This window comes from Amphibalanus amphitrite, unplaced genomic scaffold, assembly GCF_019059575.1.
Source record: "Amphibalanus amphitrite isolate SeventyFive unplaced genomic scaffold, NRLGWU_Aamphi_draft 000438F_arrow, whole genome shotgun sequence".
Taxonomy (NCBI): Eukaryota; Metazoa; Arthropoda; class Thecostraca; order Balanomorpha; family Balanidae; genus Amphibalanus; species Amphibalanus amphitrite.
The window spans coordinates 357,558-382,057 of NW_024881932.1; the positions used below are offsets into that span (position 1 = coordinate 357,558).

At 50.6% G+C, this 24,500-nt stretch overlaps 2 protein-coding genes across 4 annotated transcripts in view; both read left to right on the forward strand.

Annotated features, from left to right (window-relative positions):
- Positions 1–20,578, forward strand: part of LOC122391456 (calcium-binding protein E63-1-like) — a 64,132-nt gene extending 43,554 nt beyond the window's left edge. For both annotated transcript variants that reach the window (XM_043385371.1, XM_043385372.1), the window contains one exon: positions 19,872–20,578. In XM_043385371.1, coding sequence (XP_043241306.1) covers positions 19,872–19,894 — 23 coding nt within the window. In that variant the 3' untranslated portion in view covers positions 19,895–20,578. The remainder of the gene's footprint in view (positions 1–19,871) is intronic.
- Positions 15,522–18,306, forward strand: LOC122391453 (probable malonyl-CoA-acyl carrier protein transacylase, mitochondrial). 2 transcript variants are annotated; one of them, XM_043385368.1, is made up of 2 exons: positions 15,522–15,689; positions 16,702–18,306. In XM_043385368.1, exon 2 carries the CDS (start codon positions 16,925–16,927, stop codon positions 18,098–18,100), a length of 1,176 nt encoding a protein of 391 aa, XP_043241303.1. In that variant the 5' UTR covers positions 15,522–15,689; positions 16,702–16,924; the 3' UTR covers positions 18,101–18,306. The 2 variants fall into 2 exon arrangements, with proteins under 2 accessions (XP_043241303.1, XP_043241302.1); XM_043385367.1 differs by having other exon boundaries at positions 15,522–15,554.
- Positions 20,579–24,500: the final 3,922 nt, after the last annotated feature.

Consider the following 24,500-nt stretch of genomic DNA (forward strand, 5'->3'; position numbering starts at 1 on the left):
CCTCAACTATCTAGTTGCCGCCTCTTTAGACCTCAAATGTAGGTGCCGCTCCCTCGAATGTAGGTGCCGCCCCCTCGAATGTAAGTGCCGCCCCTCGAAGGTAGGTGCCGCCCCTCGAATGTAGGTGCCGCCCCTCAAATGTAAGTGCCGCCCCCTCGAATGTAGGCGCCGCTCATAAAATGTAGGCGCCATCCCCTCGAATGTAGGTGCCACCCCCTCGAATGTTGGTGCCGCCCCTCAAATGTACCTAAATGCCGCCCCTCGAATGTAGGTGCCGCCCCCTCGAATGTAAGTGCTGCCCCCTCAAATGTTATAGTCCGTTTTTCTTAAGTTCGACCCTCACTGTAATCATCTCTTTGAACACAGCACGAGAATTGCTAGCTGAATTACTTGGAAAACTGGCTGGCGCACATTGATTTCACAGACGATTAATTTTACTCAAAAAATATTTCTTCCTGGCTCTTATTTCCCAGACTCCTAGCTCGTATTTGCCTTTATATACAACCCCACAGGGATAGACATTTTGTCATAAATTATAACTGAACTGATCAATAGATCGCACGGCGTTTAACAGAACGGTATATCATCCGTGTTTAAAACTTATTAGCAAAATATTATTGATGTATGCAGTACAATGTGCGCTAACCAGTTTTCTGAGTAATTCAGCTAGCAATTCTCGTGCTATGTTCAAAAAGATGTTTACAGTGAGGGTCGAACTTAGAAAAACGAACTATAGTGCCGCCCCCTCCCTCGAATGTAGATGACGGCCCTCCTCGAATGCAAGTGCCGCCCCCTCGAATGTAGGTGCCGCCCCCTCGAATGTTGGTGTCGCCCCCTCGAATGTAGGTGCCGCCCCCTCAAATGTTAATGTCGCCCCTCGAATGTAGGTGCCGCCCCCTCAAATGTTAGTACCGCCCCCTCGAATGTAGGTGCCGGCCCTCCTCGAATGCAGGTGCCGCCCCTCCTCGAATGCAGGTGCCGCCCCCTCAGATGTTAGTGCCGCCCCCTCGAATGTAGATGCCGGCCCTCCTCGAATGTTGGTGCCGCCCCCTCAAATGTACCTTAATGCCGCCCCTCGAATGTAGGTGCCGCCCCCTCGAATGTAAGTGCCTCCCCTCAAATGTTAGTGCCGCCCCCTCGAATGTAGGTGCCGCCCCCTCAAATGTTAATGTCGCCCCTCGAATGTAGGTGCCGCCCCCTCAAATGTTAGTACCGCCCCCTCGAATGTAGGTGCCGGCCCTCCTCGAATGCAGGTGCCGCCCCTCCTCGAATGCAGGTGCCGCCCCCTCAAATGTTAGTGCCGCCCCCTCAAATGTAGATGCCGGCCCGCCTCGAATGTTGGTGCCGCCCCCTCAAATGGACCTTAATGCCGCCCCTCGAATGTAGGTGCCGCCCCCTCGAATGTAAGTGCCTCCCCTCAAATGTTAGTGCCGCCCCCTCGAATGAAGATGCCGGCCCTCCTCGAATGTAGGTGCCGCCCCCTCAAATGTTAGTGCCGCCCCCTCGAATGTAGGTGCCGGCCCTCCTCGAATGCAGGTGCCGCCCCCTCAAATGTTAGTGCCGCCCCCTCGAATGTTGGTGCCGCCCCCTCAAATGTACCTAAATCCCGCCCCTCGAATGTAGGTGCCGCCCCTTCAAATGTTAGTGCCGCCCCCTCGAATGTAGATGCCGGCCCTCCTCGAATGTAGGTGCCGCCCCCTCAAATGTTAGTGCCGCCCCCTCGAATGTAGATGCCGGCCCTCCTCGAATGTAGGTGCCGCCCCTCGAATGTAGGTGCCGCCCCCTCAAATGTAAGTGCCGCCCCCTCGAATGTAGGCGCCGCTCATTAAATGTAGGCGCCATCCCCTCGAATGTAGGTGCCACCCCCTCGAATGTTGGTGCCACCCCCTCGAATGTTGGTGCCGCCCCTAAAATGTACCTAAATGCCGCCCCTCGAATGTAGGTGCCGCCCCCTCGAATGTAAGTGCTGCCCCCTCAAATGTTAGTGCCGCCCCCTCCCTCGAATGTAGATACCGGCCCTCCTCGAATGCAAGTGCCGCCCCCTCGAATGTAGGTGCCGCCCCCTCAAATGTTAGTACCGCCCCCTCGAATGTAGGTGCCGGCCCTCCTCGAATGCAGGTGCCGCCCCCTCAAATCTTAGTGCCGCCCCCTCGAATGTAGATGCCGGCCCTCCTCGAATGCAGGTGCCGCCCCCTCAAATGTTAGTGCCGCCCCCTCGAATGTTGGTGCCGCCCCCTCAAATGTACCTAAATCCCGCCCCTTGAATGTAGGTGCCGCCCCTTCAAATGTTAGTGCCGCCCCCTCGAATGTAGATGCCGGCCCTCCTCGAATGCCGCCCCCTCAAATGTTAGTGCCGCCCCCTCGAATGTAGATGCCGGCCCTCCTCGAATGTAGGTGCCGCCCCCTCAAATGTTAGTGCCGCCCCTTCGAATGTAGGTGCCGGCCCTCCTCGAATGCAGGTGCCGCCCCCTCAAATGTTAGTGCCGCCCCCTCGAATGTAGGTGCCGGCCCTCCTCGAATGCAGGTGCCGCCCCCTCAAATGTACCTAAATGCCGCCCCTCGAATTCAGGTGCCGCCCCCTCGAATGAAGGTGCCGCGCCGCCCCCTCAAATGTTGGCCCCGGCCACTTATGCATAGGTGTCATCGGTCATCCCATAAAATGAAGGTGCCGTCCCTTCGAATGTAGTTGGCACCCTAGGGTGTAGTTGCCGCCCCCTAGGGCCTAGTTGCAGTGCAGCCCCCTCAAATGTAGGTGCCACCCCCTGAGTGTACGTGCCACCCCTTGAAATGAAGGTGCCTTTCCCTCACATGTAGATAGATGCCCCCCCCCCATGCGTGGGTGCCGCCCCTCAAGTTAGGGTGCTGCCCATAAAATGTAATGTAGGTGCCGCCCCCTCTAAGTGTAGGCGCTGCCGCCTCAAGTGCAAATGCCATCGCCGCCCCCTCTAATGTAGGTACTACCCTCCTCTCAAGAGCTTGAGCTGTCACAAGGCCGTATAGAGCTGTCGGACATGCAAAAATGACCAGTTAACAAAATCGTGGATTTCGATTCCTGGTGCGCCGCTCACCGCTCAGTGGGGGGGGGGGGGGGGTGCCCAGTGGAGGTCGCAGGGGGGCATCAGGGCCATGGCCCCCCAAAGACAAATCAGGGGCCATCATATAATTTGCCCCCTTAAACAACCGATGGGCCCCGATAGGCGTAGGGGCCCTGGCTCTTACCCGATTGTTACGAGGCTCAAGAAACCAACGCCGGGTATTATGTAACAGCCCCCATACCGGTCTTTGAGTATCCTGACTTCTGAGGGCGCTTCAGTGGCCTTCAAGGGCCCACCTTGACCGATGAGGGCCCACATCGACCGATGAGGGCCCACATTGACCTCTCAGGGCCCTCCACTGACCCTTGAGGGCCCTAAAGCGGCATCAGGAGTCCCCCAACCGTCCTTTGAGGGCCCCACACTGATCTCTTGGTGGCCTCATTTCTGTCTCTGGGGTTCAGGACTTACCTTTGGGTGCCGGTCACTAAGAGCCCGCATCGACCTCTGAGGGCCTCAAACTGGCCTTTGAGGGCCCTGTACTGGTCTCGAGGGCTCCCAATCTGGTCTCTCGGGGGGGGGTCCACGCCTCTAATGGCCTCATTTCTTTTTCTGGAGGCCCTAGACTGGCCTTTGGGTGTCCCCGAGGGCCCGTACTGACTTCTGAAGGCTCGATGCCGGTCTCTAAGGGTATCGGCCTCTGAGGGCCCTATGCTGACCTCTGGGGTCCAACACCGACCCATGCTGGTCTTTTAGGGCCCCACACTGACCTCTGAGGGCTCCACGCTGGCCTGTAAGGTACCTGTAAGATAGATAAGATACTTTGTACTGGTCTCTGAGGGCCTCACACTGCCGGTACGGACCCACGCTGGTCTTTTGAGGGTCCAAACTGGTCTCTGACGGCCCAAACTGGCCTCCTAGGGCCCAACACTGTGGCTTCGGATGGCCCAATTTCTGTCTCTGGCGGACAAAGACTAACCCTTGGGCACTTCTGAGGGCCCGTACTGGCTTCTGGAGGCCCGATGCCGGTCTCTTAGGACCAACATTGGCCTCTGAGGGCCCATCCTGGCTTTTGAGGACACTCTGTCCGGTCTTTTAGGGCCCCATACTGACCTCTGAGGGCTCCACGTTGGTCTGTAGAAATCACACTGGCCTCTGAGGACCCACGTCGGCCTCTGATGGTTCCAAACTGACCTTTGAAGGCCCTGTACTGGTCTCAGAGCCCAGAGGGCCCTAAACTGGCTTCTAAGGGTCCCAAACTGGCCTCTGAGGGCCCCAAACCGGCCTCTAAATGTCTCACACCGGCTGCTGATAACCCCATTTCTGTCACTGACACCCAAGGCTGGCCCTTGTCTCTTGGGTGCCTCTGAGGGCCCCGTACTGGCTTCTGAAGGCTCTATGCCGGCCTCTGAGGACCCATGACGGTCTCTAGGGGCCCTGTGGTAGTGTGCTCCTCGATTGTCTCCCTGGAGCCGCCTCTGCGATGACTTGCCCGCCGGCGCATGGGCCGACGGCTGGGGTCAGCGGGCGCGGTTGGAATGTGGACCAGTCTTGTTCGAGACACAATGCAAGCGGGAGCCCTACTGTCGCTTATAACAGGCCCCACACTGGACTCTGAGGGCCCCAAACTGGCCTCAATGGGCCCCAGCCGGTCTATGGGGTCTCTACACCGCCACTGATAGCCCTATTATGGTCTCTGGGGTGCCAGGTTAGTCTGGTCCCTGAGGGCCCACATCGGTCTCTGAGCCTGGGGGCCCATACAGCCTACAGGCCTTTGAGGGCCAATACTAGCCTTTGAGGGTCCTACACCGACCTCTGAGGGCCCCGAATCGGACTCCTCTGAGGGACCCACACTAGCCTCTGATGAACCCACTCCGGTCGCTGGGGGCTCACGATTGAACTTTGGGTGCCTCGCACTGGGCTCTGAGGGCCCACATTGACCTCCGAGAGCTCCACACTGGCCTGTAAGGGATCATATTGGGCTGGCCTCTGATGACCAACTGGTTTTGGAGGGCCAGTACTGGCCAGTGGCCACTCAGGGTCCCAAACTGGCTTTTGAGGGCCATAACCGGCATCTGATGGACCGAACCGGACCCTGGTGGCCCAAAACAGGCCTCAGAGGGCCCCGCACCAGACTCTGAGAGTCCCATTTTTAGTCTCTGGGGTCCAAGGAAGAACTTTTGGTGTTTCATGCTGTCCTCCAAGGTTCCCTGTCAGTCTCTGTTGGTCTCCATGTTGGAATTTCGGAATTAGAGGGCCGTTATCTCGTCGCAGCGGGCCGGCATTAAGGTCTATTATGTACCATATCGGGGTCACATCGGTTTCTGAGGTCCCATGTCTGCTGCCAAGGGTCCCTGGTCTCTGATAGTTCCATTTAGGTCTTCGAGAGCCCGGGCCTGCCCATCATAGGCGCCTCATGCTATCTTCTTATTCTCTGCCGATCTCGGAGGGCCCCTGTCGATCTGTTTGGCCCGTGCAGGTTTTTAAGGGCCGCTGCTAGTCTCTGAGAGCCCCATGTCATTAGTTGTGTCTATTTTGGGTCGCATTGGCACCACACATGTCTCTTAGGGCCCATACCAGTCAAGGGGTCCCACATTGACCTCTTAAGGAGTAAGGACCAACGTTGGCCTCAAGGGCTCACACCACCTCAGAGGTTCCGAACTGGCCTTTGACGACCCCGCACTGGCCTTTGATGACCCCGGGCCCGCACTGGCCTCTGATGGCTCAGGCAGCTCTCGTAAGACCCACGTTGGAGTTCAAAGACCCATACTGCTGTGCGAGGTCTCACCCGGTTTATGAGGGTCAATCTCAATACTGGCCTTAAATGATCTTACGCCGGGCTTATATAAGGGTCTCATACTGGTTTCAGAAGTTTTCCGCTACTTACGAAAAACTTCAGGGGGAGGGGGGCGGATATTCGCCCCCCTCCGCGGTACGCGGGCTAGGCTAACACACCGCCCCCCCCCCCAGCGAGGGTCTACAGGGGCCCCTTTGCCAATTTGCCCCCCCCCCCCAAACGCCAAGTTTACGACCGTACCTGGTGGCGCCCACTTCCGGACTATTGCGCCCCTCGGAACCGCTTTGGGCGCCCTTTCAGGGCTGTGCAACCCCAATAAAAAACAAAAAAATCCACCCCTGGTAGTAGGTAATCCATGGTATCGCCTATAGCTTCCGTTCCCGCTACGTGAATGAAAGTCACGTGACTACTACAGGTTTGCGCTCAGTACTAACACACCTAGCCCGAGGGCCGGTCCGTAGCGGGGAGGGGTAGAACGCCTGAGCTCCAGCGCAGTGGAGGTGGTGGTGGCCCGTATCATAAAGAGGCAACCGTAAGCAGAACTACAATTGCCGCAGTATAAGATTATGATCAAGTTTTCTTTAAATGTATTGATTGACAAGAAAGTGCAATGCTTATCCGATATAATAAAACGGTGTCCAAGGCCTTGGAAGAACTATAAAACATATTCAGCAACGTATAAATTTCTGATACAGGCCATGACCTTTCACCTTGCCTCCGGGGAGGACCGCTCAGGAAGCCACATACCGAACGAATCGAGGCCTCGCATGGCGCGGCGGCAGAGGAGGTGGATAAACCATCGCCAGATCTTTCGGTTACTTATGTTTCCAGAAGAAGGAGGAGGGGTGGAGGGCGAGGACTGTTTTCACCCCACTCACCAATCCTTTCCTTATTAACCCGCGCACCGACGGGGGTCTGCGCCAACTTAGTACCGACGGGGGGGGGGGCGGATGACCGCCCCCCCCCCCTGAGATCTCGAGAACGAAGCAAGATAGCGACAAGCGGTAAACGGCATCGGATACGCACGGTCAAGATCTACAATTTTTACTAAGGTCATTTTCAGGTCAGGTCAAAGATGACGTCACAGGGGTCGAAAAAGTCAAAATGGTGGCGCTGAATATGGAGAGAGTTTTTCTCGAATAACTTTCGAATTAGTCAAGATAGGAACAAACTAAGGGCATCATCGTGATCCTCTCGTCAATCCGCATCGAATGATATATATGTTGACCTCGAAAGGTCAAGGTCAAAGGTTGACCTCAGGTCACGTGACCTCGAGGTCATCATGTATATCATTCGATGCGTCTTGACGAGCTGAACACAATGAGACCATCCACGCGTCTGTATCTTGTTCCTGTACGGAGTTATTGGCCAAAAACCTTTGGTGACCTTTGATGACGTCACATGACCTCACAGCTGCCCAACAGCAAAACAGACCTCAAGGTAGTGAAGGTTGGTCGTATATGAAGTCATGTATGGTATATGGGGCCATTCCGACCCGTTTTAGTGGTAAAAACAGGGAGTTGATTTTTCCCCCATTGACTTATAATGGGGAGGTCGCGAAATTGACCTGACCTTAGGTCACCGATATCAAAATTCCGAGATATACAAATTGTAGCTACTAATGACCTAATAACATCCTGCGACTTTCAAAGGCCTCCGACATCTACTGTAGCTCTGGCACGGTGACAAAGTTGCAAAAAAGTGACTTGAGGTTGGGTCATTCAAAGTGACCTGGTGACCTGACCTTGAAAGGTAGGAGGTTCAAACTTGCACACCATGTGTAAAATTGATAAGGGAATAGTCATACCAAATTTCGCGGCGCTACGCGCTGCGGTTTTCCCGCTATTCGCGAAAAACCTCAGGGGGGGCGGATATCCGCCCCCCCCCCGTCGGTGCGCGGGTTAACTTATAGCTTAACGATAAAATGCAACACAATGGTGGCCGTCACGAGATGTAGCGAAGAGTGCCTCAGCCACACCGGTTTTGAGTAAACTTTAAGCATTGGAATTCAGGCCAGTGATCCTGAAGCATTATTTTATTTTAGTCGTGCATAAGCTGGGATAACGTGGTTCAAGTTAATTGCGAAGAAACGGTATGAGTTTTAAAACATTTATGAGGCTAGTCGCGCCAAATAGTAGGTATACGTTTGTTGTAATATGTCAAATAGAATGTTGACGTGCTATCCAGATGATGGAATTTATTTGACACAAAAGTCAAAAAGTGGCATCGTTAGTCATCCTGCATACCTATAAATCGATTCGTCACCTTGGTTCGAGCTCAATAGTTCTTTTCGCGGATGATCGGTTTCGTTTTTTTTTGGGGGGGGGGTACAGTTTATGAGCCAGTAACCACCCTCCCCAGTCCCCCAAACAACAATTGTTGACAAATACTGTGATGGCCTAAAAACTGCCCTCAATTGTGTAACGTAGGGAAGAATGAGGTAAGTTGAGCCGCTTTTTGTTTTTCGTAAGCTACATGGGCTAACTTACTGATCATTTTTCTGCGTTTACGGGTTGGACGGACAGAGTGGTCATTGCGCATGTAATGGTGGCCAGAAATGTTTCATACCGCTTATTTTTGTACTGGCTACGTCAAAAATCATCTTGCACGTTGCTCATCTTACCCCATGGGCGGGGTAAGTTGAGACACGTCGTGGGGAAAGATGAGCATGGATAGAAAAAGCGAACCTCTTCTTTTCCCGGGCGCGGCGAAGAGTGGGCTCTTTTATATACTCCCTGGCATACATACTTATGGCAAAGTTTTTTTCCTCCATCAAAAAGTGACTGTTTAAAGCCTTCCAATAACTCGTCAAGTTTTCTATCACGAAAAAAATCATTTTATCCTTCAGATAATCTGCAAATCACTTACAACTTGTGTAATCAACAAAGAAAAACAATTTCCTACCATTTTTATTTAGCAGAAACAAGCGCAGCTCAGTTTGGTTTTCGACAGCGGAGACAACAATGGCTTATCCGGCTCATCTTCCCCCAGGTGAAAATGGCTCATCTTGCCCCACCCGTGGCCATTTTCGTTTAATGACACCCGCTAAGGAAAATAACCATGCACCGCAGATAACAACCATCTCATTTTAAAGGCAAAACATGTCTTAGTTATCAGGGGCGATACCACATGTTACCGGGTGCTGAGCGTGAGAACGTTGCCGTCTCACGTGAAAGACTGCAGCATCGTAGAAGCGAACGGCACATGGAAGCTCAAGTCAGCGCCATAAGAGCTGAGAAACATGGGGTGGCTAAACTTGCCCCTTGGCTCATCTTACCTCACTCTCCCCTATTTGGGGCTCTCAACCTTGATTTGTTAAAGTTATTTGTCTGTTCAGTATAAAAGCTGTCAAATTTGCCATATCATTAAACTTTTATTCAGTTTGTATTTCACATTTATCTAAAATGAACAATTTTGTCACTGGCTTCTTTTATGAATGGAATTGGATGGTCGCATGAATGAACGAATGAATAGCTCCATTTGAGCATCAGCTGAAATCAATCCTAAAATTTAATCTACCAGTCTGCAACGAAAAGGTTTAAAAACCAGTGCCAGTTAAGTGCAGTTTCTAATCTATGCCGTTTTTATTAAGTGTCTCATAGCTCCTTAATCTTGAGCCGCTTCTCTCACGACTCATTTTTGTGGTGCTTACATTGTTCAAGAAGTTATAGTATTCGAGCTCGTTGGTCTTAAAAAATGTTATCGAAGTAAATTAAAGTGCTTCGGGCGTCGGCACTTTAAAACCAATCGATATTTAACCCTCACCCATTTAGGCATTTCTTTTCAGCGTCTTACATGTAGCAGAGGGGCGTAGAAACCCTCAGCCATTCGGCCCTTGATAAAAAGAGCCAGAGCTTCGCTGAAAAATAAAAAGAGCGAGCTGCTCGTGACGAGAGAAATCCGATGATTTGAGGGTCCTGGTCATCGCTGACGAGAAAAAGCCAATTATTTTTATGTCCTGGTCAATGCTGAGATCCTAGGTCACTGATTGACCTCCCAGATCAGGTTAATAACCCAAAAGCACGGAAAATTGGGTCCTGCTAGAATTTCTACAATTGAAGTTTGCTAGGACTTGGCTTGCTTCTGACTCCGAATTTGCACTTGCTTTGATCAAAGATGTTGTATCAAAACATTTGGGGTAGGACGGGTCACGCCAGATCACCCATTAGGCGTTCTGCCGGCTATCCATAGAATGTTAACCAGCACTTACAGCCTTGCAACATATTGCATAGGCACTATAACTGATACCTAAGTATGCCTAGTTTTCAAATGCTAAAATGGGTGCTAAATTTCAAACCAACACTTCCTAAAAACCACAGTAAAAAGGTGTAAATTTAAGGAAGTTAACCGAGATCATTTCAAGTAAATGACCTTAACCTGAGTTTCACGTGACCTTGGCACCCACAACAATCAATGAGACAAACATTAGATAGTATATTTCACATGTTGTCACGTTGCTAATCACGAAACGACTATGGAAACACACAGAAGATGTGCGCTGACTTTCAATTGCTATTCTGGCCTGACATGATCTTGAGAAAAATAATCACAGGTTAAAGGTAATTTGGTTCAGGGATTTAAAATTCTCAGACAAGATGCAAAAATGATAAGGGCTGTTCAATTTTCCGGGAAGTTGTAAAATTGATTAACTCCAGGGCACCAAAGAATCGTCGCAATCCTTCGCTTTGCCGCGATTTATTGGTGAAAAACAGGGGTCGCGGTCTACTTACCTCTACTTATATGTGTGGTGAGGGCTAATATTCATTTTATCACTGTTGATGAATGTGCAACAATTTCTATATGAACTGAGACCAGTCCATATGAGTATGTTTTTCTCACGGACAATGACAATATAAAAACAATGCAAATAAAACCAAACGTTTCGGACATCAACGTGCCTTCGTCAGTGGAGACAAATAAGTATAGGTTTAACATCGATGAGAACTAAATGCGGCACCGTCTCGGTCTGGCCAGCCGGGTTGCCGATAAAATACACAAATGTTTATAAGCTTCCATGATGTGCTTAAAAAACTGCTGAAAATATATCTTTAATTAAAAAATAAAGATAACTACTTCATCGATTTTATCGAAAGTAAACATGTATGCCTAATTACTTATTTCTTGCCACTGACGGAGTCACTTTTTTGTGCGAAACGTCTGATTTTATTCGCATTGTTATTGTATTGTCATTCCCAGTGAGAAAAAAAGGATAACTCTTCAGTTAGTAACCATAAGTAGCGTGGCACGCCACTCTACATTTATAGTTGTATAGTCTCATCTAATTCTCTCTCTCTCTCTCTCTCTCTCTCTCTCTCTCTCTCTCTCTCTCTCTCTCTCTCTCTCTCTCTCTCTCTCTCTCTCTCTCTCTCTCTCTCTCTCTCTCTCTCTCTCTCTCTCTCTCTCTCTCTCTCTCTCTCTCTCTCTCTCTCTCTCTCTCTCTCTCTCTCTCTCTCTCTCTCTCTCCTCTCTCTCTCTCTCTCTCTCTCTCTCTCTCTCTCTCTCTCTCTCTCTCTCTCTCTCTCCCTCTCTCAACAGCGAAACGGCTTATTGTAACACAATTCACTGTGTATACGAAACCTATGTATAAGTCCCTAAAAATAATTCTATTTACAACTTTTAAAAAGATACAGCTTATACAGCTTGGGCATACAATTCTTTCTGCATTAAGATAATATTAATTTATCTCCCCAGAATATGGTAAATTAGTGCTGCTGAAGTTCGCTTTCGAAGCGTCTCCTCCAGGCATTCCACAGCTCTCGTGCCATTTTGGATCACGAAACATGGCTGGGCGCAGGACAGGTCGTCTTCGAGCTTGGACGGACCACGTGACCAACTCCTCCACTCCCTCTCACTCCCGTCCCCTTCCCCAGCAGGGCGTCCGATCTAACTGCGCTCCAGGCAGTCGGCTCGGTCCGACCCTCCCCAAGGTCGAGCCACGGCCCGGTGCCGCCTGAGTTTGTGCCGAGTGCAAAACTGGAGCAGTAACTAGCGCCGGAAATAGTAGTCAGCACGACCATCGTCAGATGGCAGGAGTAAATGGAATAAGCGGTTCCAGGTTTCAGAAGGAATGGGGCAGGAAAAAGCGCTGAAAACAATGTTTTGCTGATAAAGCCATAAAAAGTTCACTGAATTAGGAGAGCAGCACATCAGTTTAAAGCCCTTCAGATGGTGGTTTTAATAAGCGCACAATAATTTCCCAATTCGCCTCCAACGGTGTCACAGGCAAAGAATACGCTGAAATACTAGTGTGTACAGAAGCAACTGCGGGTCCCTGTACCTAATAGGCAGGGACACACAAACCAATCTGTGCACACATCAGTACATACACAGACATGCACGGACATACAAACACATATCATTGACCTTGACCTAACTGGACGTGAAATGACCACAGCCAGCAAATTAGTCGGATAGTGTGACAAAGAGCTGTTCTAGCTGGCTTGGCACTAATACGGCAGCGTCATCGGTATATGATGGGTAAGCCCGCTGCTTGTGTAGGTATTTTATTCGACATCACCACAATTTTTTCTTACAAGATTTTAAGCTTCGCGGTCAAGAGCAACAGATTCTTTGGGAAGAGACGAATCCAATGATTAGATGACCTAGGTTGACCTTGACCCTGACCCTGGCATCTCTACATCATCGAACAACACGTTCCATGATAGGTGGGAAGTAAGACTGTCAAAAAAGGCCGAAATCAAGGTGTCAAAAGCTCACAAGACCCATAGCCAACGCAAGATATTGGGTATTTGTCATTTGGGTTATGACATCACCTGAAGAATAAGGTCACATCTCCGAAACCAAAAACCACAGAAACTTGAAATTGTCAGTGGACACTAAGAAAGGAATTAGAGAAGCAGCTATACAAAACATCCGGCTTCTAGCAATCAAAATGTTGAGTGCAGAGCAGAAAAACTACCTGGGGGGTGGGGGTGGCAATCACTGCCCCCCCCCCCTATGTGCGGGCGAGGATTAAATAATTTGAATATCAGGTAAATAATTTATTCAAACAGATATTCCAATAGAGTCCCGCTTTTTTATACGTGACCTCCGATTTGTGTAGCATCTAAGTTGCCCAGGGGGCCTCTTATTTGTAGGCACAGTACAGAGAGCCTCCTACTTCGACTGCTTGCACAGAGAGCCTCCTTTTTGTACATACAGCTAAGCTTCTACAGGTCGAGCGCCGGTCTTCTATTTGCACGTACAGAGAGCAGTCCCTACTGTTACAGAGGGCCTCCTATTTGTCTAGGGGGCCTCCTATTGGTTAATGGCGCATCCTATTTGTCCAAGGGGCCTCCTTTTCGTCTAGGGGGCCTCCTATTTGTCCAGGAGGCCTCCTGTTTGTCCAGGAGGTCCCCTATTTATCCAGGGGGCTTCTATTTTCCAGGGGGCTTCCTCTTTATCCAGGGGGCCTCCTACGTGTTCAGGGGCCTCCTATTTGTCCAGGGGCCTCCGATTTATCCAGGGGTCTTCTATTCGACCAGGGGTCTCATTTTTGTGCTGGAGTCTCCTACATGTCCAGGGGCCTCCTTTTTAAGGGCCTCCTTTTTATTACGGGAGCCTTTTATTTGTCCAGGGGCCTCCTATTCGTACAGAGGGCCTCTAGCTCCTACTTGTCCATGGGGCCTCCTATTTGTTCAAGATGCCCCTATTTGTACAGGGGCCTCCTATTTGTCCAGGGGGCCTCCTATTTGTCCAAGGGGCCTGCTATTTTTCTAGGGGGCCTCCTATTTGCCCAAGAGGCCTCCTATATATCCAGCGGGCCTCCTACTTGTTCAGGGGGCCTCCTATTTGTCCAGGGGGGCCTCCTATTAGTTAAAGTAGCCTCTTATTTTCCAAGCGGCCTCCTATTTATCCAGAGGGCTCTTATTCCTATTTTAGGGGGCCTCCTCTTTATCCAGGGGGCCTCCTTGTTCAGGGGGCCTCCTATTTATCCAGGGGCCTCTTATTTTTCCAGGGCCTCCTAATTGTCCAGGGGGCCTCCTTTTGTGAAAGGGGCCTCCTATTTGTCCAGGGGCTCCTAATTGTCCAGGGGGCCTCCTTTTGTGAAAGTGGCCTCCTGTTTGTCTAGGTCTAGGGCCTCCTATTTCTCCAGGGGCCTCCTATTTTTCCAGGGGGCCTCCTATTTGTACAGAGGGCCTCCTACTTGTCCATGGGGCCTCCTATTTGTTCAAGGGGCTTCTTATTTGTACAGAGGGCCTCCTATTTGTCCATGGGGCCTCCTATTTGTCTAGGGGCCTCTTATTTGTCTAGGGCCTCCTATTTGTCCAGGAGGCCTCCTGCTTGTCCAGAGAGCCTCCTATTTCTCCAGGGGGCCTCCTGTTTTCCGGAGGGCCTCCTACTTGTTCAGGGGGCCTCCTATTTGTCCAGGGGCCTCCGATTTGTCCAAGGGCCCTCCTATCTATAGAGAACCTGAACTAGAGAACCTTCTATATGAACATCGGACCTCCGTTTGTAAAGTACCTGGTGCGTCTCGGGGGCCTCCACTATTGGGGTCCCAAAATGACAATTGGGGTCCCAAATGCTCGCATTGGGGTCCCACATGGGACCTCAAAAGTATACAAAGTTACACCCATGATTTCGCCACAAGGTCGGGGAAAATCAACCGAAAACGGCCGCGCTCAACGTTAATTTGGGCATGCAGACTCTTAAAAACTCGCATTGGGCGGGCAGGGTTTCCCAGGTATTGGCTCCAAAACACCGTATTCGGCTCCCGAATACGTCCAAGTGACCCGCCTCGTTCCTAGTTAAGCTCTAATTAGATCAAGTGACTCATAGGGAGCGAAAAAGCGACAAAAAGCATGAATTTCCCTATGGCGGCGGGCTGCCGGGTTGCCAGACGGCGCACCGGCTATTTCCACTTTTGACACACCATGTATAGGCCTGTACACATTCAGCTGTTGTGCTGTTGTCAGCTGAAATAGGCTCCGCCCACCGCTTCTGGATGACGGAACTGTATACATTTGGCTGATGAGAAATGTCAGCACTGGCTGACTGTTTACAAATATGGCGTTGTAAACAAATATTTCGTCTCATCTTCATGTTCTTTATTAATACAATACTTAAGCAGTTAGATATATTATCAAAATATTTACTGACAATGTGCGAAAGTAATAAGTATTTTTCTTGTATCGACAATTAATTATGAAACCAAATATATATGAATAGCGCCAACATGGTGTCCAAATTTCATTTATCTGCAGTGCTCAATAAAAATCTGGCACGTGATTTGCTTTCATGCGCCACTACCAGTGTCTAAATGCGTCATTTATGGCTTTTGCTGACGGCTCGGCATCTCTGCACTTGCTTTCTCGTAGCAGCACAGCCCGTCAGCCCATGCTGCCGGCAGCAAAGAGGTGACGTCATGTTGCATGTGCAACATAACGTCATCAATTTTTCAGCCAATAGTGTGAGTGATTCTCGGCTGACAACAGCACAGCAGCTGAATGTGTACAGGCCTTATGTGATTATGCCAATAATATTTAAAATGAAAAGGAAAATCAATCGTACCCACTTTTTTCAAATAGTGCATTTTGTTTGCATTGGTGGTTGCAAATATTCATTGCATCAGCGGTTTATGCCATTTTTTGCAGTGTTATAAGAGTTCTTAGGTTTACGGCATATATTGCGCAGGTGATTCGCTTCCTACGCAGGGCACTGAAACTCGTGGTGTGTGTATTTTGCGTGGTATTTTGTATTGACTAATGACTTGTGTATTGGTATTGGTTGGTATTCCTCCTGGTATTCAATCTGTATCTTTAAATAACCACAGCGCAAGTGCCTACTTTTTGACTTACCGCTTTTCCTCTGGTATAGTGATTTGATTTCTTTCCTCTTTAGGGAAGGAGCAGTAGGTTGAGGTATGTCAATTTTTGCTGTAAGTGTATTTTATCAATGCTTCCTAAATCAGTGGTTTTTCATTGTCAAAACGATTTATTGTAACTTCGTAATGCCACCAATTTCTTTTTAAGTCACTTTTCAAATTTCCCTTTTGTATTTCTGTTGTCACAGAGCTGGAGAGCTACCAAGTGTAGCGGCAGACCGCAGAACACCTTCAATTAAGGGGCACTGCCGACTTTTGGTCCCATTCTTTCAATGCAACGCCCATAGGGCTAATGTTAAAATGCCAAAATCAAAGGGGGCACCGGTGCCCTCCCCGTTCCACCGCGCATGGCTGCCAACATGGTTAAGGTCAGGCCTGGTTAAAAGGAGCCCGCCAAGTGCTTGTAGCCTGTAAGGACACCTCAATGTCTTACACTGCTTTGTTATAAGACAGAAAGAGAAGTAGATGGGAAATAGGAACTGTTGAGTCTTTTTCACCTGCAATGCCAATACATTGTTTTGAAACATGGACTTCATGAGTCCTAAAAGGCTAAAACCAGAATAACTCAATGTACCATAGAAAGTTACATTGGGTACCTTTTTTTGTTCAAGCAATTTAGATTGGCACCCAACGGCCAACCACCCATCTTCCTTGCAATTTCCCCCACAAAAGCCAGATGTGTTGGTGAATCAAATATCAATTTAATAGTTTTTCATCTTTTGTTTACCCTATAAGTTTTATGATTGTGATGTAATTTTAATTGACAATTGGCAAAACTGTAGGCAGCTTCTGACCACCATGCTTGTATGGCCATGGAGGCATGGAGTCAAATTAGAATATGCCAAATGCAAAGTGTAATTACACTAATTGACACTGGCACTGCTCAGGGCCTGCTGCTCATTTCATGCAATTCTACATTTCATTTTCAAAAGTTACATGTATGTGTTGATTTCTGTGTTTGCAGTTTTTTATAGCTACCAAAAACTTAGAATCCCTGTTTATACCCTTGTCTCAAGTAACCTCAATTGTATTTTCCCATTTGTTCCCAGAAGTACATACATTGGCCTGCCACCATGCTCTGACCAGTGAGCTGCGTCTGGCTCGTTAGGTCTAAACACCAGGCACAGCTGCAGCGGGTCGTCGGTACTCGGTAGTCCTGCCAGGTTCATCAGAGGCTTCAACTGCTACTGCCTCAGTGGCTTCAACTACCCCTCGCTCGGCGTCTGAGGGGTCTGCTGCCGCCGGCCGCGGACCGCCCCACGCCGGGTGGCCATGTCGCTCTGCCGTCTGACCCGGCTGCGGCCGCGCCTGCCGCCCTGCCGCCGGCTCTCCGGGGACGGCGGCGGTCGGGACGCGCCGCCGCCGGAGCCGCTCCCCTCGCTGCTGGAGCCCACGCACCCGGCCGACGACCGGCAGTGGAGCGACGCGGCGCTGTACCCGGAGGGCTCGCGCGGCCGCCAGAGCCAGGCGCGGCGCTCGGCGCGGCCGGCGGTGGACCCGCGGCACACCTCGGTGCTGCTGTTCCCCGGCCAGGGCGCGCAGCGGGTGGGCATGACCGACCGCCTGCTGCCCTTCCCCCTCGTGGCCGACATGTTCGCCGAGGCCAGCGACATCCTCGGGTACGACCTGCTGGAGCTGTGCCGGCGCGGCCCGGCGCCGCGGCTGGACCGCACCGAGCACGCCCAGCCGGCGCTGCTGGTCACCTCGCTGGCGGCCGTCGAGCGGCTCAGAGACGAGCGGCCGCGCGCCGTCGACTCCTGCATGGCCGCCGCCGGGTTCAGCGTCGGCGAACTGGCCGCGCTCACCTTCTCTGGCGCGCTGTCGTTCTCGGCGGCCGTGCGGCTGGCGCACGTGCGCGGCCGAGCCATGCAGCTGGCCTCGGAGCTGGCGCCGTCGGGCATGATGACGGTGCTGTGCCGGCCGGACGCGCGGCTCGGCTTCGCCTGCTCGTTGGCTCGCCGCTGGTGCGAGGAGCGCGGCCTGGAGGCGCCCCAGTGCGCGGTCGCCTCGTTCCTGTTCCCGCAGTGTAAGGTGGTGGCCGGCCACGTCGAGGCGCTGGACTTTATCGCCGAGCGGGCGGCGGAGTTCGGTCTGCGCCGGTGCACGCGGCTGCGCGTCTCCGGCGCGTTCCACACGCCGCTGATGGCGCCGGCGGCCGAGCCGCTGCGAGCCGCGCTGGCCGACACCCGGATCTCGGCGCCGCGGGTGCCCGTGTACAGTAACGTGGACGGCCGCCAGTACCGGTCGGCCGAGCACGTGCGCCGCCGGCTGGTCGAACAGCTCACCAAGCCGGTCAAGTGGGAGCAGACCATGCACGTGCTGTACGAACGCTCGCCCGGCGTGCCGTTCCCTGACACGTACGAGTGCGGACCCGGCGACACGCTCACAGCAATACTGAAGAAGGTCAACGCCAAAGCGGCGGACTCGTGCAACAGTGTCGAGGTGTAGCTGCGGCGGTGGCCGCCAGGGGCGCTGAGGTAGTGCCAGTTCTGACTGCCGCCGTCAGGGGCGCTGAGGTAGCGGCAGTACAAGTTCCTACGGCGGCCGCCAGAGGCGTTGTGATTCGCTCGTGCGGTAATGGTCGGATGGTGAGCTTTGTTGTTGATTTTGATGAACATAGTGACGTGTGAATTGTAATAGAATCGCTCCAAACACTGATTTTTATATTAGAGTATAGCGCACGGGTACCGGCTTCCGGCTGTGAGGACTGCAGCACCCCACGCTGTGGACCGAAGCAACACCTCAGGCTGTATGTCGCTCCCAAGTAATTGAATCGATAAAATCGTGGACAGGACGACAGTTAAGTAAACTTTCTCTCAATACCGTTCATACAAATCTCCATTCGTTTGTCTTTCTATTTTCATTAGTTACCTTGTTTTCTCACTTCCCCTTTCAGACTGCACACTGTTCAGTGTCACCTTAACCCGCGCCCCGTTGGGCTCTGCCGAGCAACGCGCCCCGTTGGGGGGGGGGGGGCATTTTGGCCCCCCCCCCCCCCTAAGATCTCGAGAACCACGCAACATAGCGACAAGCGGTAAACGGTGTTTGATAGTCCCAACGGGGAACTACCTTGTGACCCAATTTTATTGACCTAGGTCAAGCCGATGACGTCACAGGTCAGGTCAAAGGTCCAATTTTTCACCATTTACAGGCATTTCAAGAAATGCGTTGTACAATCGAGTAAAATGCATTTCATTGAAAATCATCGATGGGGAAATGTTCTTCAAACACATATTTTGCTATTTGAGATCACTGATACCAGGTCAGGTCACAGAGGTCAGGTCACGGGGGGTCGCAATATGAAAGTGTCGTGTGATACATGTTTTATGGTCCATTCTACATGACAAATGCGATTATGTGGGTCAGGCAGCCTTTGGGGCCAGCTTAGGTTACGTTTTGGTCAAGGTCAGGTCAAGGTCAGGTCAAATTAGGTCAAATTTCAAAGTTAATATTTTTGCATAAAATGGGTATCGAATCGATGCAGCTCGTCACGGCGAGTTCAATGGTGGTCTTTGTTTTGCCCTACGTGGTCTAGAATCGCTAAAAATTGAGTTCAAAAATTTGACGTCATCATTTTTGAAGTTTTTTTTCGCTATAACTTGGCCAAAAAACGAGATATCGATCTGAAATTTGGTATGTATATAGAAGAGCGCTAGGACTATAACATATATTTCGGGTTTTTTTCGAAATTCGTAAAAATTTTGGATTTTTTTGTTTTTCTAAAAAAATCAATTTTTTGATTTTTTTTTTTGTCAAAAACCAAAAATTTTGAAAACCCGAGATAGCAGTTTTGTAGCGCCACTTTTTGTCTACTAGACCATATAAAGAACTTTGAAATTGATTGATAACTGTAGATTTGGTGAGCGTTTCAAGATTGCATGTTTTTTGCTCATTTTTGCTGGAACATGACCTCAGTTTGACCTCAATAACTCCTGACCTAAGGTGACCTAAGACTTGAAATTTGGTGTGAAGGTGTCAAATTGATGCCCGGGAAGGTACTGAAAATTTGGCGGCGCTGCGCGCCGCCGTTTTCTTGCTATTGAGGAAAAACCACAGGGGGGCCAAAATGGCCCCCCCCAACGGGGCGAGGGTTAGTGTCTGTTGAGTGTTGTATACACCGCTGACCGCACTGACTTCACAGTTTGCGCGGGTGTGTACCGCTCATCTTCCCACCACCTAACATTGCCCAGCTCCAACGAGTGTCTGTCTGCCCCGGCAGAGTTCCTGCGGATGCTGATCTGAGGCCGCTGGACATGGTGTCCCGCCCACCGCACCATAGGTCATCGTGAGGTCGCTGGTCGTCAGTCGACCAAGCCAGGTCATCGTAACTGATCTGAGGTCGCCAGTCGACCCAGCCGCGCCCAGCTGAGGTCACTATGAGGTTGGGTCAGCGCTGACGGGGGACGGAGAAGTCCTCTTGCCGAGCTGGCCGGAGCACCCAGTTCCCAGTGTTTCTCGCGCGGTGACAAACCGTCCCTGGCGGACTGCCCGGAAAGTGTAACTGTTGTTTGTGTTGCTAGGTGGCAGTGGCGCCGCGCCTCCACCGGGAGCGCAGCTAGTGGCTTAGTCGCTGCATTGTCGAACAAACGCGATGTCTTTCTAGAGGCGTGTTGTGTCCAGGGTCTGCCGGGCGAGGCGTAGCGTAGTGCTCCATGTCTACCGCGGGTCGATCATGGCGCGTCTCCACGGCGACTGTCCGTGTCCCGACTGTGCAGTAGATAGGAAGGTAAACTGTAAACGAAACGTGTGAACCAGGCGCATACAGAGCAGGGCGAGCTACTGCACCGTCCTCGAGCCGGTAATTTACGCCATTATTTTTCGACTGCAGAACTTTGACAAGTCGGCTGAATATGTAGATTTACTGTTTCACTTTACCAACATACATCTCGCAATGAAAAACTCTGCCCTCGTATATCAATATGTGGATTTTATTACGAGCGAGCGAGCGCAGCGAGCGAAGCGAAGTCTTTTCAATATAACGGAAAAATCTCAGTATGAGCGGCCCGGCCCGGCCTGTAACGCTTTTGAGAGGCTTATATCTCAGCAGCCGCTGGACCAATTGGCCTGCGGTCTTTTTTGCTGGGTAGCCCCATCCCTTCTACCCCGTAGGCCGTAATTGACTACTTTTGATACATCTCGGTGACTGTCGTGGCACGTGCCACGTGAAAAGTCAAGGGTGTTCAAGCAGTTTTGCAAAAGTAGTGATTTTGAAAGGCCCGTATCTCAGCAGCGGCTGGAGCGATTATCTTGCGGTCATTTTTATAGGGTAGCTGCATCCCTTCTTCCAAAGGTCGGGTACTCTTGATGTATGTGAGTGACCCCCACTGCACGTGCAAAATACAAAAAGAAGAGGTGCCAAATTTGTTCCCATTTCAGTAACTCTGTAATTACTAAGGCGATTTCGCTGAAACTAGGCATACAGGTAGGCACCCACCAGGCAATGTATTCCCATGTGTTGCGGTTAGAGTGCTACTGCACGTGCGCACGTGCAGGGGGCGTTTCCAGATCTCGAGAACGGCTGGGCCGATTGCGCTCAAATTTGGTACACGGTTGGGGACCGGTTAGTAGGGTGCCGTGCAAAAGTCATTTTGGGCCCCTTTTGCACGTGCGCACGTGCAGAATGCCGCTTCCAGATCTCAGGAACGGCTGGGCCGATTGCGTTCAAATTTGGCACACCGCTAGCGACCGGTTAGAAGGGTGCTTTGCACAAGCCCGTTGGAAGTACCCTCTCGCCCTTCTGAACGTGCAGGGCTCACTATCTCGCTCGCTCGTTCTTCGCCCAAAAAGGCGTTTTACTGGTAAGTATTCAATTGTGTAAAATGTATAACGAAATTTCCTTAGGAAAATGAGTAAGACATCCCGTCGCTTTGTTTCTCATAATTACTGATGGCCTGTTCCGGTATTTTACGTGCCCGCGCCGCCAATCACCATGTTACCAATAATGATGGCAATGTCTCACGTTCCCGGTCGAATGTTGTGGAACGCCACCGGTGTACCGTAAGATGGTGTCATAAGAAACTGGTGCAGGAGCTGCTGGGTGATGCGCCAAGCACCGATACGGCGTGTTTGGACCACAGCGTCCCATCATCTCCGTGTGATGCAGTGTGTGTGGGAGAGCGAGACTCGACAATATATACCGCCAGTCCGTGATGTTCCTGTGGTGAGCCCTGTCAAGTGGCTCACCAAACGCCCCACATCCGGTGAACGCTCTCGCACAGCCCGAGTTCACGGTACAAAAGGCGTGTATTACATCCACAGTGCGTTTATTTGCCAAACTCCTTCATGGACAGACCTGAAACAAAGGGAAACAACAGGTCAGACAGACGCCTAATGGGCATGATCGTGAGGCATAAACACACAATCATTTGCAACATGCAGCGCACCTGGCCACCCGGGAAACAGCCGAAAAACGATGCACCAGCCATATCGCTTCAGTTTCCACGGAGTGTTAGAACTTTAAGAAGGCCTTCAGTTCTGCATACCGCTGCTACTCACTAGGCTTTGAATCTTTTGTTCGAAGGCGAAATTACCACGTGGCCAGCGTCTTGCACATTTGAATGAAGTCACCATTTCCATGGTGTTTTCTAGTCGATTTATAACGTCGAAAACGAATGCCATTATTTTCCTACGCAAAATGTCAAGCGAAGCGTTTTAGCGGGCGAGAACGAACTAGCCACGAGGAACCTAGCAGGTTTATCGTAAACAAACATAAAAAGACTAGCAGCCGAACCTGCCATCACAAGTAAAGTGATACCAACTTTTTATCAAACTAAAAATGAGACAAGACTCAACGATCACTCATTCACTGCCATCGAAGCATGCAATGTAGCACAAAACACGTTCTTACATCACGTTGGTAATGCACGCTCAGGAGCCAACACACCAGCTGTACTGAGATCCCGTAAACCTGCGCCAATCAGGCCCTGTTTCACGGCATGACGCTACCGGTATCGTAGTATCCTGTATCGGGCGTCCATGTCCATGTACACATCAACCAACTCTGACACTCTACCATGTTACAGCGTCCGAGTTTGTTTATATTTCCGCAGAAAGTAGAAACCCGATTCTACGATACCACTAGCGTCCGGTAGTGTCATACGCTGAAACAGGGCCTCTCGGGCACACACCATCTGCCGTCACTCACCGGGTGGCAGGCTCTGCTTCAGCTTCTCGGCCTTCTCCTTGTCCGTGATGACCAGCGTGTAGAGGAAGCGGCTACAGCGCACTTTGAACTTGGTGTTTTCAGAGTTCTTCTTGATCCGCACCGACTTGGCGTCGGGCCGCCGGCACGTCAGCAGAAAGTCCTTGATCTCCTTAATTTGACGCGGCTGCGGGCGAGCGGCGGGAGACGGGCGGGTCAGTGAGGTGACGGCGGGGAAGTGGAATAGGGTCAGGCTGGCGACCGTTGGGTCAGTCAAGTGGCGGCGGTCGGAACAGCGCAGACATCACACAAAGCGTTGCCAAACATCAGTGTGGAGACGACTATGCGCGATCCCCCATGAAATCGCACACCTATTGCGTATTATCAGATGTTCAGTTTTGTGTGAAATCGGTACGCAAAATACCCAGCACACGTTCAGCAGCTAGGAAATACGCTACGTCGGCAACGATCCAGGTCACGCACGTTCAGCCATGCAAGTCATAAGTGGCACGATGTTCAGTCAAGGAACACCAGGATAGCTTGTCTGGGCTGCAGAATTCAAATAAGTGGAAGTCACCAAAATCTTACAGACTTGACTCTGGAGTGGGCTGTCATGCTCTACTCCACACCTGTTCCATTCGAAATATTGTGGTTGTTAGCCTGCCATCACTTCTGGACGAGGATTTTGAGCAACAGCAGCTGTGCCAGACCAAACTAATGCCAGTTATTACTTATTCATAATGTATTTTTTTGTAAAGTGAGGCCTTGCAATATGCAAGGGTTTGTCTCAGGCCAGATACAAACGTTTGAAACATGAGCTTTGTGATCATGATGCCAAATTTAGTCACCAAAATCAATGTCTCTGTAGGATTAGTGAGGACTACCAGTTAATATTTGTTTCAGAGTTCCTTTTTTAAGCAGTATTTGTCATTCAAAAGCCATGACAATTGTTTGCACATTTATAACAATGTGAACTTAACAAATGTTCACAGACCATTTTTCATTAGATTAGATGGCCTATTCAATCAGGTAGTCACTTAGCAGGCATCACACTTGTTTTTGCAACCAAGGAGAGGTGCTACACCCAGCGATGTAGGTTGTAGCTTTGTAGGTTTAAGGTTATGTGTTGCAGATTAGGTTAGGTTAGAATTGGTCAGATAAGGTAAGATAAGAATTACCTTGGTCTGGTTAGAAAGAAGCATCTCTGGGTATAGCGCCTCTCCTTGGTTATAAAATCTAGTGTGGTCCACTTTTATATTAAACTTAGCTCGAATGTTTGAATGGTTGGATTGACAGAGCCGGAGCCCACGCTAAGCGGAGCTTGTTGCGTAGACCCCGACCCCTACCGTCCGATCGCGCAATTCCGGGTAACGGGAGAATTTAGATGCTTAAAGGAAAAGGGCCACCTTCGTGAAATATGAAGATATCGTTGTTTTTCATTTTGACATTATTATTTTTCATTTTCTTTTTAAAACTGGTGCCAGAAGTGCACAATTCGCGAAAAAGTATTTAAAACTATTTAACATATTGGTACTATGTTGGTACTCTCTACGGCACCTACTGTATGATGGCATAGCGATGTCACACTCAAGCCAATCAGCGTTCAGAAGACAGACTCGTCGGATTGTGTCAGATAAGCTGATTGGTTAAAGCTGAGCTGATTGGTAAAAAACCAAAGCCTCGCCGCGGGTGGCTGTATTACAGGGT